Genomic DNA, 15,366 nt, shown 5'->3' with positions numbered 1-15,366 from the left:
GGTTTGAACCTCTTCCAACGCCGTTTCCCAACAAGGTGTTTCGATGTTGGGATAGCAGAACAACATGCTGTAACTTTTGCTGCGGGTTTGGCCTGTGAAGGGATCAAACCCTTTTGTGCAATCTACTCATCCTTCTTGCAACGAGCCTACGACCAGGTAGTTCACGACGTCGATTTGCAGAAGCTGCCTGTTAGGTTTGCTATGGATAGAGCTGGCTTAGTGGGGGCAGATGGCCCGACACATTGTGGGGCTTTTGATGTTACTTTCATGGCATGCCTTCCCAACATGGTGGTGATGGCTCCTTCCGATGAGGCCGAATTGTTTCACATGGTTGCAACTGCTGCAGCAATAGATGACAGACCAAGTTGCTTCCGTTATCCAAGAGGTAATGGTTTAGGTGTCGAGCTGCCGCCTGGAAACAAGGGCAAACCCCTTGAGGTACTTCTCTATTCCTCCTCTTTTAGTCCCAAAGTATTAACACTTTATGAATAAACCCAACTGAGGCAAGTTTGTGTTTATCCTTCAGATCGGAAAGGGCCGCATACTAATTGAAGGAGAGAGGGTGGCTCTCTTGGGTTATGGATCAGCAGTTCAGAGCTGTATTGCTGCAGCTGCCTTGGTAGAAACCCGTGGTTTACAGTTGACAGTGGCCGATGCTCGTTTCTGTAAGCCATTAGATCACGCTCTTATACGAAGCTTGGCCAAATCACACGAGGTCTTGATCACAGTGGAAGAAGGGTCTATTGGTGGTTTTGGATCTCATGTAGCTCAGTTCATGGCTCTGGATGGGCTCCTTGACGGAAACTTAAAGGTACAAGTCTTGAACGATAGATTCCAGTAATGTAAACAGCTACTTACAAGATTTACTAACACTTTTGATCACTAAAACCTTCCTGCAGTGGAGACCATTGGTTCTTCCCGATCGATACATTGATCACGGAGCCCCGGTGGATCAACAGATGGAAGCAGGGCTCACACCTGCTCACATTGCAGCGACTGTCTTCAATATTCTAGGGAAAGCTAGGGAGGCTCTGGAGATTATGTCGTAGATCTAAGAGCTGTACAAAAAACACCATATAGTATTAGCTTCAACTTATCTAGTTTCCTACAATCACATCACACTGCTGCTCTTGTAACAAAACGACTTAAATGTATCACATCCTTTAACTTCCACAATCATTGAACACATGACTCCAAAATTATTCAAAATCTAGTGGTAAGCAACATCACAACATCAAACACACATTCAAACATTCTGATATTGAGCTGACTCATTTCCTAGCTCGAACTCTAACGAAAAAAGTATCATCTGGCCCTATTTCAGTTGGAAGCAAACAAGCTTCGGTTTCAAAGTCGAATCACCTAACAATGTCATCAATCAGAGATCGCAATTTTTGAACTAGTTGCACATTCTCCTCCGATAAACAAATAATCAAGCTAGGGTTTCGGATTCAATCACCTCATCTGGTAAAACAATCGATGTAGCTCGGAAATTGAGCTGTGAGTGCAATAACCCCCCAATTTGATCGCTTTCGAAATCAAATCTATAGCTAGAGATTGGTTACCTTCCATCCGTAGCTTTGAATCCTTCACGTTTTGGTTTCAATCTTCATTTTCTCTTCCATTCTGAGCTTCGTTTCGCGAAAAGGGATGACGGTTTTCCGCCTAAATAAAAGACACGAGTAATAAATATGAAAATATTAAAAATTTAAGCCATAAATTTTCTCAATTTATTAACAAAATAAATAATTTCTTGCATATTTTTAATATTGAGAACTCCCTCCGTCCCAGATAATTCGTCTCAGTTTTCCATTTTGATCCGTCCCACATAATTTGTCCTACTTCACTTTTACAATTTTTGGTGGTGAAACCCATATTCCACCAATTCATTTCTACTCACATTTTATTATAAAACTAATATATCAAATAGGACCCATATTCCACTAACTTTTTCAACCCACTTTTCATTACAATTCTTAAAACTCGTGCTCGGTCAAAGTGACCCGAATTATCCAGGACGGAGGGAGTAATTGTTGACTGCCTTTTATAAAATCGAAGAAAAATAATAAAGCGACTGACATCAGATGCGGCAAGATCGCCAGTTTAATTAATGCGCTTTTGTTGATAACGAAAACGCGATTTCATTTGGATTTTTTCCAGTTTCAGTTGCCCAATCATCAAACAAATCCACAATCAAAATCCTTGAAACAAAATCATTCGAATTGTGGGATCGCACCAAATTCAATCAGAATTCGTTGATATCGGAGTATTATTTCGTGATTTCCACTGAATCATGTCGTTCTCGTTCTTCAAGCAATCGAGGCCTAAAACACCACAGGAATTGGCGAAGGCGCTAAAGGATAGTCTCATGGCGATCGATAACATTACTGCAGCTGAAGTCAAATCCCTAGAAAAGGTAGAATTATGTTACAACTGTGCTTGAAGCTCCACAATATTTGATAATTTGTGATTTCTTAGTTCTATATTTTTGTTTGTGATTGGTTTGTTATAATATTTGTCTTCTATTGATGGTAATTTGACTGATTATGCAGTATTTACAGTCAATTTAGTCAATTTTGGACCAGCGTGAACTTCTTCTTCTTCTACTTTTTTTTTTCCTTTTTGATTTACTGTTTAGGCATTCGTGAGGAATTTGTGATCGTGTAATTGGACAAAAGAGAACAACCTGTGCCATCTTCTCTTAGTTTGTTGCGCTCGTATGTGTTTCTATTAAATAATACATGTCTCAGCAATCATGCATCTGGTTATGTTGTGAGGATGCCAGTGAAAATTGTTCATATGAAAGTTCTAATCTTGATATATAAGTGCAGCTATAGAGGCTGATGTTGTGTTTAATTATTTTATCAAGTGTTTTATTTGTCTTGTTGTCATGGCATTGTGTTGCTGGTATGTCATGTTATTAATATCTGACACGTTACAGGGCATGGAAGAAGTTGAGAAGAATATAATGACAATGAGGACTATGGTATCTGGGGATGGTGAAGTAGAACCAAGTGCTGATCAAATTACTCAGTTGGCTCTTGAAATCTGTAATGAAGATGCTATTTCTCTTCTTTTTCACAAGTTACCCATTTTGGGATGGGAAGTAAGTCATTATGTACCATACAACAAAGCAATGTTGAAATGCATGCAGATCTGTTCGTTCCAAAGCTTGACAAATATGTAAATGTCCATGCAGGCTAGGAAAAATTTAGTGCATTGTTGGTCTATATTGCTAAAGCAAAAGGTAGATTCTGTAAATTTCTGTGAACAATACATGGAGAAGCATCTAGAGTTGCTTGAATTCCTTGTTGTTTGGTAAGTGCATATGTTCACACCTTGGGTTTGTATTCCTTTCTCCCGTTTTTAGCTATTATAGAATTATTGTTTTCCTGTATGTACATTTTAGCCATATCTTGTTATGTCAAGCTGTTGTTTGACAATATGCACTATGACAGCTATGATAACAAGGAAATTGCTCTGACTTGTGGACATATGCTGAGAGAGTGCATCAAATTTCCTACTTTATCGAAGTAAGAGACGCTTGCCATTCCAAGCTTTTCTATTCCTATAGAAGACCTTCCTCTAGCATGACAAGGAACTCTTATAGAGAATGTGTTGGAATAAGATTTCTAGAAGATCTTTTATCATGTTGCATCTATTTGAGAGAATTCTATGGCACCCTTGTTTCAGATACATACTGGAATCTCCCTGCTTTGAGTTGTTCTTCAAATTCATAGAGCTACCTACTTTTGATGTTGCCTCTGATGCCTTCTCCACATTTAAGGTAGATATTTTGTTTATTGATTCTTATGTCATTTGGGATCTAAAGTACTTTTGAGCTGTTACTTACAGTTAGATATAAACATTGTCAGGATCTGATGACTAAACATCCAACTGCAGTTTCTGAATACCTGACTACCCACTACAATGAGGTGTTGCTCTATCTCTGTCTTTGTTACACCTGATAAACACATCTTGTCCTTTCTCATTACTATCAACACTTATTGGACTTGCACCATTTCGATCCAATAAGAAGTGTAAGGTTGCTTGGTTTCATTTTATGCACAAAATATTTTCAAACTTCTTTAGGAGTTTCTGTTATACACTTATAGTAACTAGTAAAAACTGAAATCATTGTTTCATCTTACTTTTCACTCAAAATACCAATTTTATGTTTTTAGGTGGCACCATGCGAGAAAAAAATTTCAACACTATTTATCATTTCTCAATTTGGTATCTCTGTGGGACACATCACAAGTTATAATCTGCTTATCCAACCACAGTTTAAAGGAGACTCTGACTCCTACATATAATATGAAAAGTGTGATTAACTTCATAGGAAATAAACCAACCAAACATATTCTAATTTTGAAACTTGTAAAAATTTAAAAAGAAAAAAAAAAGAAAGTTTATTCAAACTTGTTTTTTTGTTGCCACAAAAAACCTAAACTTTGTAAAGGTCACTGGAAATTGTAGAAACTAAAAGCTGGGACTGAAGCGAAACCTTTCTTCCCTTGAGAATATGAAAATTGTATACTTCTACTCTGATATCCATTTCACAACGTCTAATTCATCATTCTACATGATTTTTTATTTTCAGTTCTTTGAGCAATATGAAAAGTTACTGACATCTGCTAACTACGTGACCAGAAGGCAATCTTTGAAGGTCAGTTTTTTCATATGTTGACCTGGCTTCTTTCTGCTATTACTAGCTTTGCATTTACATTTTACGTTTAACGAACTTCAGCTCCTGTCCGATTTTCTTCTGGAATCTCCAAGTACTCATATAATGAAACGCTACATTAGTGAGGTTCGTCACTTAAAAATCATGATGACACTGCTGAAGGTATCATTCAATTCCTTCTCTTCTTAATCTCAGGCTGTTTTTGAATTTTTTGTTTATCAATGGGTTGGACTTATTGTGGCAAGGAAGAATGTGATCTGATTTTTTTTCACCATTGCTTATGATTTAAAAAAATAAAGGGAGACTATATCTTCCATTTTGGGTTGATATTGTATTGTGCAATCTATGCAAGTTCAACTTCTGTCCACATGTCCAGTGATTCTTATCAAGTACCCATACTTATGCGGATAGATTGCTACCTCATTCTATGACAATCCTTTTTTGTGCAGTACATGCGTCTTAAGTTGGATAAGAAGACAATAACATGTTGGAGAAAATTAAAATAGAAATATATCTGTAATTTTTTTGCTTTGTCGGATTAGAAGACAATAACATGTTGGCAAAAATTAAATATAAATATGATCTACAATTTTTTTTAATGACATCTCTTTTGCAGGATTCCAGCAAAAATATCCAACTATCTGCATTTCATATTTTCAAGGTAATTAAACATAATAATCTCACATAAATATAGTTTACTCTGTTCGAAAAGTACATTTTTTATCTTGAGAAGCAGATAGGAGTATGAGATAGGTTCCTTCTAGTTTTTCTTATGTAAGATGGATTTAATACATTTTTGGGGTTTGACATATAATTAGTGGTAAATATGAACCCACCAAATCCCTGAGACGTTTTGGTCCCACAATGCTATTATAAGTTCAATTGTTTCTTTTTTTTTTATGTGAGTGGATGGGAAATTTGTTTGCCTGACATCCCGAGTATCTAATGGAATATAAAGTTCTTTGATGCTCACTTGGTCAATTCTAAAGTGATTTCTTATCATAAAACAATCAGAGCTTGTTGCTCTGGTATTAACCACACTTCTGCTCTCTTGGTGGGCTGGAGTGAGTGTATTCTACTCATTCTCGGTTCTTGCGTGGGATTGTTCATTTTGGCTAATAGAAGATTCCTTTCAATTTCTGATTTCATCTGCAGGTATTTGTGGCTAACCCAAACAAACCCCGAGACATAAAACTTATCCTGGCGAAAAACCACGAAAAGCTTTTAGCACTGCTTCAAAGTCTGTCTCCTGGCAAAGGTTTTATTTCGTTTCCAACTTCTCTTGACTATCCTCAGCCCAAGGCTAAAATCAAGCATTTGGTCTTGGTTAAGACGTGTGTTCCTCAATGCATCGAATATGTTTGGGTCATTGCAGGTGCTGAAGATGATCAGTTTGAAGAGGAAAAGGAGCTAATAATCAAGGAAATCGATAGAGTGCATCGGCTTGCAGAAATCTGATCTTAGGCACAGCTCCACTCTCTAACCATCTCCGTGCTCTGAGTTTCTTTAACTTGGGATCATGTCTCCTTGTTTTAGAAGCTAGCATCTCTTAAACCATATGTAAAGTGAATCACAATGCAGTAGAGGATTTACGAACAAAGTGAGAAGCGATGAAACTGAGAACCCTAATATCTATTAGAGCGCTCTTCGTGTAGAAACCAAAGAGGCGTCAGATGCTGCGTGGCTGTACGAAGAGCAATGTTTTATAACCTTACATTTATTTTTTCTTTCGGCTGTCAGAATCGAAGTCAGTGACATGTAAGTTTGTTGTATCAGTTATCACAACCATTGCGAGTGGGACTTGTTTGTCCATATTTTGCATTTTTTTTAACTACTCTTTTCTTTGTTTTGTTTTGTAATACAAGCAACGAGTTAAAAGTTGCTAAGTTATTGAAGAAATGTGTGAGCAACTTCTCTAGAGGCTTATTTCAGTGACAGTTAATATAAGCTTATTTTCTGTCACAACATCAAATATTCTCCCACTTTGCTCACTCGTCCACATATTTTATCACTTCAATTAGTCAATAACTATCTTATTTTTTACTGCCGCAATAGATTTAAATATCGTAACTCCCTTTTTCAATATACTGTCACAGTCCTCTATACAAATAATTTCATTTGTAGACTACATAAGTTTTAATGCTTGATTCTGGTAAAGTAAGTAAGAGAATGAGAAAAGAGCAAAGGTAAATAAGAGGAGAAAATGTGGTGCAATGATTTCCATAATATGGAAATGTGATGAGCCGATATAGTAGGTACTATTTGTTAAATATGGTGGGAGTTTCCTGACTTATGATGTGCATTAAAATTTGGGTGGCAATTCGTGCATGTTGAATCGTTATCCAGTCAATCTGTTAACAACCTAAGCCAATAAGGATAATCACAAATACGACTTGTTAAGAAAACTCCAAATTCAAACACGAATCTGACACGAACCTGTTAACGACACTAACTACCTTTGGTCAACACGACATAAACACGGTAAAACCTGATAACAACTGCTCATGATTAACAAAAGTTACAGAACCTTGAATCTGATCATTAAATATCTAATTAAAAACTTAAAATTGAAAAGTGATTAAATGAGAGTCAATTTAAGTATTTAACAAATTCAAACTTCGAAAATCAGAATTCACATTTCACCTGCTACTAGAACTCAAAGTTTAAAACAATACTTTCTCCGTCCCACAAAAAATGTCACACTTATAGGATGACACGGAATTTTAGGAGGTTTTGTTTTGTGTGTTAGATGGAGAAAGAAAATATAATTTTTATATTAATGCGAGAGAGAACTTTTTCTAAAAATGGAAGTGTGATATCTTTTGTGGGACAAACTAAAAAGAAAAGTGTGACATCTTTTGTGGGACGGAGGGAGTATAAAAATAATAATATTATAATAACGGGTAACCCGAACCTGACACGAAATTTTCGTGGTTTTAACTGGTTCCCGACAAGAAAACGAACCCAATAAGCTTTGACTCAAATCCATTAATTTCGTACGGATTCATGTCGGATTATCGTATCGTGCCAAAAATTGTCAGTCCTAATTAAAATGGCTTGAAATAAAATCCAAAGGGTATGATCAAGTGGCATAGGACTCGTTCAATCTTAATTAAATGGTCAGGAACAAGGACGGAACCAGAAATTTGAATAAACTATCACTCAAGTTTACAATTATTATGAAATGTTAGATGAAAACTGATTTTGACGAGCTACTATTTATCAATTTTATATATATTCTCTCAAACAATGCAAATTTGTCTTATAAGTTTCGAATATTTTTCACAATAAAGTTAAATATTATTTAAATTAAGTTAGTTTTGAGAAAATTAATTCATTGTATTGAATATTTATCAAATTTGTCTTATAAGTTTTTGAATAATTTTCACTTACAAGTATATGATTATAAGCCAAAAAATGGCATCAATATGTTAAGTGATGACATTAATTGAAAAGCCCATTTGGGTTAAAGTAAAAAATATGGATCCAGGTCTCCGTCGTCATTCACTTTCAAAATCGTAAACACAATTTCAAACGCATTTCGAGAATTCCCCATACAAGAAGTCCGCATATTCCACTTCAAGTATCGGTTGCATCCAAATTTCACAATAGTTTTTCTTTAAATTTTATAAAATTAAATGTTTCGTCACATTTATATTTGGTCAAAATCCTTTGACCAAACACGATTCAAACAAATATTGATTGGTTTCACATGCATATTAATTGAGTAATTTCAATAATTTCCTTCAATTTATTAGTACTAATTTGCATTATCTAGCATAATTTTCCAGACACTCAATTTTAGTTAACAAACATTATTTTCCTGACACTCAATTTTAGTTAACAAACATTAAGGGCATTTTGATAAGTTAGTAATACTAAGATAGAGAACTATATATGAACATTTCTAATTGTTTGATGTCATAGTTAAGCTTAACTCAAAGCCCAATATAAGACCAGGGCTCTATCTAATCTTACCAAAATTATAACATTAACCTTGTTTATATATCTCACCAATTTGTCAAGTTAAGCCATGTTATTTAATATACAATACAAATTTAGATAATTTCTTTTCTATCAAACAACAACGGAAAAAAATCATATCTTTGCATATCTTGACATAAAGCCCGCATTTCTTATCTTATTTTACATATCTTCTCATATCCCATCTTTTGTATCATATCTTCTCATATCCCATCTCATATCTTCTTTAGAACAGAGATAATATATGAATTGTGTATCATTTATTTCAACTTCACTTAAAACGTGTTCTATTTATAACTGGCCGGTGAAGCAACACATTTTCTATTATCTTCTAAAACTAATACTCTCACCGTTCATGAAATAATGTCCATATTTGATCAACACGAGATTGGGTGGAAAAACTTAGTACAATGTAGGTCTCACTTTTATATATTTATTGGAATTGAGTTTAACAAAGTAGTGAAGTATGTGGTCCACTTACGTAAAACGAAAAAAGGTGAATATAGACAATCCAAAATTGAAACGTGGACAATATTTTATGAAATATTAATAAATAAATAGATTTAATTTATTGATGGCTACGTATTTTCTAAAGAGGACCCCATAATAGATAATCTAGCCTTAACTAAGTGTTGAAAATTTTACTCCAGCAATCGTGGCAAGACGCGTCGGAAACTTATGGTATTTTTGTCAAAATAAATTATGTATAGGAAAATAATATTCTCAGATAAGTGGAAGAATAAAGAGGATTCTTGAGTGCAGAAAATGATCCAATGAACAAAATATTCAGGAATTGTAGATACGCATGTTATTGATACTCCTATATGCTTTTTCCCGTAGAAGCAGCTATTTTTATTATTTTAAAAAAAATTATCTAAAAACATAGTAATTAGAGTGTGGCCTCAGTTATCTTGTTTCAGCATCCGCAGAATGGTGAGGAACAGGTTGAGAACGTCCAGATAAAGGGTGACCGACGCCCAGATGTACTCGTCGTATGTGAAACGCTTGATTAGGTTCTCAGTATCATAAACAATGTATCCTGAGAAGATTATGGCACTGATCGCACTGTAGACAGCGACAGAGGTAGATCCCAATGGGTATACCATCTGCATTTACGACATGGAATACAATTAAACAGCTAATTCCAACATATGGAAAGAAAGATAGAGCGAAAGAGAGGAAGTACCTGAATAAAACCGGTCAAGATCAAGATGAACAGGCTAGTAAACAAGATTGGTCCCAGAAAGCTGAAGTCTTTTCCTTTCTTAGCAGCCCAGAAGGTGTAGCCAGTCAGTGCTGAAACTACAGCTGAGGTCAATATCAAAGCTTCAAGCACAAGTCTTCCTGTACATGATGGCAGAGTAGGAAGGATTAGACAAACAAACACCCTGTGTCGAACTCTGCCGATTTTCTAGTAAGCTACCAACCTTCAGTGTTAGCGCAGCTCACTCCAACAGTTAGACTCATAGAAGCAGTGAAGAGCCCGAGGAAAACCAAGTTCAATGGATGCTTCTGGCGATAGATATGGAGTGGCCACAACACTGTCATACAAATCAAATGTCTGTTAGAAGACGAGGAAAAGCAGGAAGCCAGAATTCTCGCGAAGGAGGTCGTTGATCGGCACGTAGAGAACCGTGGCGGCGGTGACTGCGGTTGTGACGAGGATCTGCGCCGCCAGTATGCCGTAGACCTTGCGTATGAATCCCCATCGCAGCTGATTCTCGCCGTGGCCGATTCCAGGGTAGAGGCGTTCCCCGGACTCGATGTCGATGTCTCCGACCTTGACGTCATCGGCGGTGCTGACGCTGGCGTAGGCGTGCATCTTTCAGATCTGGGGGCGGCGGTGGTGGGTGGGGACGACGGTTGGATAATTCTCCTCCGTCTTTTTCTCTCTCTAGAAATATCTCGTGGTTGCAAATGGGATGCGATGCGCCTATTTATATTATCTCGGTCGTCGGTTTGTTGACGTTGACGCGTTAAATGTGGTTAAATTACTTAAATATACAAAATTATCTTCTCTTCGCATGTGTATCTTTTTAGCGAAAATCATTAAAAATTAATGTCAATATTTACAAGATTAAATTACTACTAATATATTAACAAATCAAAGTTCGTGTGAATCTAAAAGTGATTTGCTATAAAAAAATTCAAATTTCTTCTCTCTATTTTTCATTGGTAATCATTATCATTATCACTATCATTATCATTATCATTACTCCCTCCGTCCCACATTTGGAGTCACTTATTGTTATGGCTCGGATTTTAAGAAAGAGTTGAAATGTGTAATAAATAAAGTGAGATGGTGGAATGTGTAATAAATAAAGTGAGATGGTAGAGTGTGTAATAAATGAAGTAAGGTGGTGGTGTTGGTTGAAGGTGAATCTCTTTTGACTTTAGATTTTTATTTTGATTTATTTAATGTAGATAATGGCATTTTTATGTAATTTTGATGAAGAATGGGGTAAAATTGTAAGACCAAATATGAAAAATTCTAAAAGTAACTCTAAAACTGGGACGGACTTTTATGACAAAAAGTGACTTTTAATCTGGGTCGGATAAAGTATTATTATAAAGCAAATTGAAATTAATAACTGTACACATAGATATCAAGTAACCAGTCATACACAGACTACAAGAATGAGGCAAGTTCCACAATAAACTTCACTTGTTTCTCTTTTATCTTCGTTACATAATTATCACTTTCAAACTAAACATCAAGATATTGCTGTTCCAACATCAAGACACAGTCAAGATGAAGGAAGAGGGCTAATGAGCTAGTGCAGCACCAAAATGCCTACATCCATTCAAACTCGACTCGTTTACATCCAATATAAAACGTATTTCTGAGACATTTTGTCTATAAAACAATGCCAATCTGCATTTGTCACCTATCAAAATGTCGAGAAAATAAATCAACCGGGTAGATTGTACAAAAACAATATAACATCCGAGGCAAGTGAACTACTGCACTGTAGAGAAAATGGTGCTGCAATCATATCTCTGAGAATTGAGATGGTTTCTAGTAGAAACATGTAACCCTGAAGCAAAATATCCAAAAATTAACCACATAAACTATGAGAGGGTAGGCTGAATAATGTGAAAATGTACAATACTACATAATTGCAAAACTCAGAACAAAGATGGACATGTTGAAAACTTACATGTAGAGATAAAAGGGATTTATCCAGGCCAGGATGCAGAAAATTGGTTCATCAACTTGCCAGTTGTTGGTCTCCCATGTTCTTGTTCGCAACACAGAAATATTCCAAAAGAAAATGCATAGCCAGAAAGCATACATTTGTCATCAATTTCGTCAGTATCACCTGGATTTTAGTCCAGAATATACAATCTTCACATCTTGAGCTAAGATTATAGCTCAGGAGCTTAAGTATAAGCTTGACTTGACTGCGAGACCGTCTGGTTGAACATAGATAGATCTATGTTCTCATGAAAGGGCTGACTGGCAGATAAGAGATGATACGGGAGATCCATGTATATGTTCGTCTGCGCATGGTATAAGCCCATCTGATTGTGAGACTGGCTCGTTGAGCAGAGACTGTTGATCGGTTCCTTCTACAATTTTCAATAACAATGTTTGCACATGGTGAGAATTGACTCTGCAAAGTGCATGCACCAGAGAATAGCAAATATTTTCCCTGAGCAGATAACCCATCTCCACCATATAGTGAAAAACAAATAAAGCATCATCTAGTTTATAAGCTCCGCAGAGACATTCAATGAGTTTCTCAAAAGTTGGCATCTTTGGTTTGACTCGACTTTTAATCATATACTGTAACCACTTGTTCATTTCAGCAATTTGTCCTTGTTTGCTCAGCCCATATACGATTGGACTCAGAGCGTCACTCCCAGGATTAAAGCCCTTCTCGGACATGTCTAACCATATTCTTTTGGCTTCCTTTACATATCCATCATCACAGAGGGTTTCTATCAATGAGACTAATGAGGCAGATGAAGCCTCAAAACCCTGCTTCAGAAGTTCGTCTAAAAAGTACATAGCCTCTGATGTATTCCCTTGCTTAGCATAGCCTCGAATCATGGAATTAAATGTCATGGAATCCCTAATAATATCCTTCTTATTCATCTCCTCAAACAGTACTCGAGCTTCTTCCGCTCTACTGTTAATGCATAGACCATGTATCCTGGTGTTAAAACTTATTGTGGTCTCCGGTAAACCTTTGCCAAGCATCTCATTATGAAGCTTCTCAGCTTCATCAACATAACCATTCCGGAACAAACCATTAACAAAAACATTGTATGTAAACTCTTTAGGAATAATCCCACCTTGAATCATCTCAAACCACAGTCGCCATGCACCTTGTACATCCTTGTTTTGACAAAGATTGTCAATCAAAGTCGTGTACATGGCTCTATTAGGAAAATAACCCCTTTTCTTCAACTCATTAAAGATATGTACCCCTTCATTGGTCATTTCCCCTCTGCAAAATCTTATAACCTCATGATAAGTGTAAATATCGGGGTAACAATTGTTTACAATCATCTTGCGCATAACAGCTGATACTTCACTATACTTACGATTCTTCCCAAGAGCAGATATCAGGTTATCGAAAACAACTTTAACCGGAACATGCCCAGCCTTCAACACCTGGTGAAGAAGTTCATACCCTTTCAAAACATTATTTTCCAAACAAAACGCCTGAATCAAGAATCCCATGGTATTCACATCTGAGGCAACACCATATTTCACCATATCATCGTGCAACTTCCAAACAGCATCAGCTCTTCCCATTCTCACCGAGCAAGACAAAGCCCAATTCCATGTTTCCAAAGACACACAGTAACCAATCTTCTTCAACCGCTCAAAAACATTAAGCAATTGATCAATCGACTCATTTTCACAGAGGGACCTTGCATACAACTCTAGAAACCAAGGCTCTACCTCAAACTCCCCATCATCAAGAAAATTTTTCGCAACATCTTTAGCCTCGACGAGCTTACCAAACATCTCATTACACAAAATGGGGTCAAATGAGAAACCATCTAGTGACCTAAGCCATAAATAAAACTGCAGTGACAGAAACAAATCACTCTGCTGTCTCAAAATCTCACTGCAAACACTAGGATCCGTAAAACTGACCATTGGAAAATCACTTAAAATCGTGGTCTTCCATTTAGGACGCGTCCGGATAACATTCCAAACCTCCTTCGCAATCTCACTAACATTCGTTACTCGATTTTCAGCAAGCTTTTGACCTAGATTTGGAGGCTTTCCCATTAATTCCTCAGAAATTGCATTTGCCCCACTGATTCCAAGCATTCGATCCTCAATTCGGTTTGTATGATTATGCAACACATCTTCAGAATTTGCGCTAGATTTGTCAGTGCAGAGGTTTTTTCGATTTCGGATTTGGGGTGTGATGCTGTGAGATGAAGTAGGGTTTTGGCGGCGGCCTAAATATGAAAACAATGATGAAATTCTAGCCATGGCAATCCTACATTTAATCTGCTAACAACTGGATGATCAGAATATGCAAAGAGAATTCCGGATTGAAACGAACAATAATTTAGTATACAAAAACAAGGATTCAGCTAGGGAAAAAATCTAGAAAACGTGAAGAGAGCTATTGAGATCTCTATAAGCTACATCAATGAAAAGAAAAAGTTTGAATTGAATAAAGGGATACTTACAGTTATGACGAAAGGGTTGGATAATTTGCAGAAGATGAAGTGAATTTGGAATCCCTGGAATTTGATAGAGTATTTTTTCTTAAACACGAATATAAAAGATTACATTTTCATTTTTAAAAAAAGACAAATAAATATCACCAATGATAATATGTCACTCTAATTATAGCATTTTTCAAAAGTGTTAATGATAATTTTCAACTTCCCCCAAATCCGTTTTTTCATTTAATTGATCAGCTTTCAACATTATTTCACAAACATAAAAAACGTAGTTTATGGGGGAATTTTCCACCACAACATATAAAACGGCATTGTTTTAGAAAAAAATAAGTAGCTTTATGAAAATGTTTAATTATTATTAGCAGAGTAAAAGCCAAATATGATCTCCCATTTTATCAATCTGGTCTTTAACATTATCTTTTTTATTATTTGGTCCCTCACAAATAAACTCGGACCTGAATCGGTCTTCACTCAATAGAACCGTCAAAAAATAGACGATGACCGCAATTTGACTATATTAAATTAGTAATGATAATTAATTATATCTAAGTATAATTATTTTCCTATTAGCAAAATTAGAAAAAAGATAGTATCAGTTGCAAAATGAAATGAATAATTTGTAATTTAATAGAAATTAAGAATTATAATTAGGTATAATTAATTACCATTAGTAATTTAATATACTCAAATTGCAATCACCGTTTATTTTTTGACGGTTTTGTTAAGTGAGGACCGATTCGGGCCCGAGTTTATTTGTGAGGGACCAAATAATCAAAATGATAATGTTAAGGATCAAATTGATAAAACAACCATATGTTAGGGACCACATTTGACCTTTACTCTTATTAGTATAAATTTTAGAACGCAATTCATAGCATATTTTATAAAATTATTTTAAATTTTTAGCGTATTTCGAAAGTGTCTTCCTTGGTCGATAGTAGGGTATTAATTGTTGAAAATATGAAAATTGGGAAAAAATTAATAAAAGTTGGAGATTTGATACAAATCCAAATTTAATTATAAAATCATAT

At 35.8% G+C, this 15,366-nt stretch overlaps 4 protein-coding genes across 6 annotated transcripts in view; 2 read left to right on the top strand and 2 right to left on the bottom strand.

The window, feature by feature from the left end:
* Window positions 1-1,184, top strand: part of LOC125218020 (probable 1-deoxy-D-xylulose-5-phosphate synthase, chloroplastic) — a 12,310-nt gene extending 11,126 nt beyond the window's left edge. The window contains exons 8-10 of the mRNA XM_048119613.1: window positions 86-438; window positions 527-811; window positions 900-1,184. Coding sequence (XP_047975570.1) covers window positions 86-438; window positions 527-811; window positions 900-1,049 — 788 coding nt within the window. The 3' untranslated portion in view covers window positions 1,050-1,184. The remainder of the gene's footprint in view (window positions 1-85; window positions 439-526; window positions 812-899) is intronic.
* A 929-nt stretch (window positions 1,185-2,113) lies between these two features.
* LOC125218138 (calcium-binding protein 39) lies at window positions 2,114-6,618 on the top strand. Its single transcript, XM_048119743.1, has 12 exons — window positions 2,114-2,416; window positions 2,942-3,106; window positions 3,200-3,318; window positions 3,459-3,533; window positions 3,694-3,787; window positions 3,876-3,935; window positions 4,604-4,669; window positions 4,751-4,849; window positions 5,304-5,348; window positions 5,843-5,945; window positions 6,063-6,151; window positions 6,269-6,618. The coding sequence occupies exons 1-11, from the start codon at window positions 2,294-2,296 to the stop codon at window positions 6,143-6,145; spliced, it is 1,032 nt and encodes a 343-aa protein (XP_047975700.1). The 5' UTR covers window positions 2,114-2,293; the 3' UTR covers window positions 6,146-6,151; window positions 6,269-6,618.
* A 2,941-nt stretch (window positions 6,619-9,559) lies between these two features.
* LOC125223094 (BI1-like protein) lies at window positions 9,560-10,594 on the bottom strand. Its single transcript, XM_048126068.1, is given in 4 exon segments — window positions 9,560-9,777; window positions 9,858-10,015; window positions 10,099-10,237; window positions 10,239-10,594. Coding segments are annotated over 4 exon segments (756 nt in total). The 5' UTR covers window positions 10,494-10,594; the 3' UTR covers window positions 9,560-9,573.
* Window positions 10,595-11,318: 724 nt separating this feature from the next.
* LOC125217821 (pentatricopeptide repeat-containing protein At5g18950) lies at window positions 11,319-14,448 on the bottom strand. Of its 3 annotated transcripts, none has more exons than XM_048119360.1 (3): window positions 14,339-14,448; window positions 11,833-14,153; window positions 11,319-11,709 (listed from the first exon to the last, which is right to left on the bottom strand). In XM_048119360.1, exon 2 carries the CDS (start codon window positions 14,133-14,135, stop codon window positions 12,117-12,119), a length of 2,019 nt encoding a protein of 672 aa, XP_047975317.1. In that variant the 5' UTR covers window positions 14,136-14,153; window positions 14,339-14,448; the 3' UTR covers window positions 11,319-11,709; window positions 11,833-12,116. The 3 variants fall into 3 exon arrangements, with proteins under 3 accessions (XP_047975317.1, XP_047975318.1, XP_047975316.1); XM_048119361.1 differs by having other exon boundaries at window positions 11,833-14,156; window positions 14,339-14,389; XM_048119359.1 differs by lacking the exon at window positions 14,339-14,448 and having other exon boundaries at window positions 11,833-14,329.
* Between the last annotated feature and the right edge of the window lie 918 nt (window positions 14,449-15,366).

The sequence above is a fragment of the Salvia hispanica genome, chromosome 4 (assembly GCF_023119035.1).
Source record: "Salvia hispanica cultivar TCC Black 2014 chromosome 4, UniMelb_Shisp_WGS_1.0, whole genome shotgun sequence".
Taxonomy (NCBI): Eukaryota; Viridiplantae; Streptophyta; class Magnoliopsida; order Lamiales; family Lamiaceae; genus Salvia; species Salvia hispanica.
This window is presented reverse-complemented; position numbering and strand designations above follow the sequence as displayed.

Bases quoted from the DNA above. Each gene is read 5' to 3' on its own strand.
- LOC125217821 (XM_048119360.1), bottom strand. From the start codon at position 14,135: ATGGCTAGAATTTCATCATTGTTTTCATATTTAGGCCGCCGCCAAAAC.
- LOC125218138 (XM_048119743.1), top strand. From the start codon at position 2,294: ATGTCGTTCTCGTTCTTCAAGCAATCGAGGCCTAAAACACCACAGGAA. The intron at 3,936-4,603 runs GTGTTGCTCTAT...TTTTATTTTCAG, and splicing joins TGACTACCCACTACAATGAG to TTCTTTGAGCAATATGAAAA. The intron at 4,670-4,750 runs GTCAGTTTTTTC...AACGAACTTCAG, and splicing joins CCAGAAGGCAATCTTTGAAG to CTCCTGTCCGATTTTCTTCT.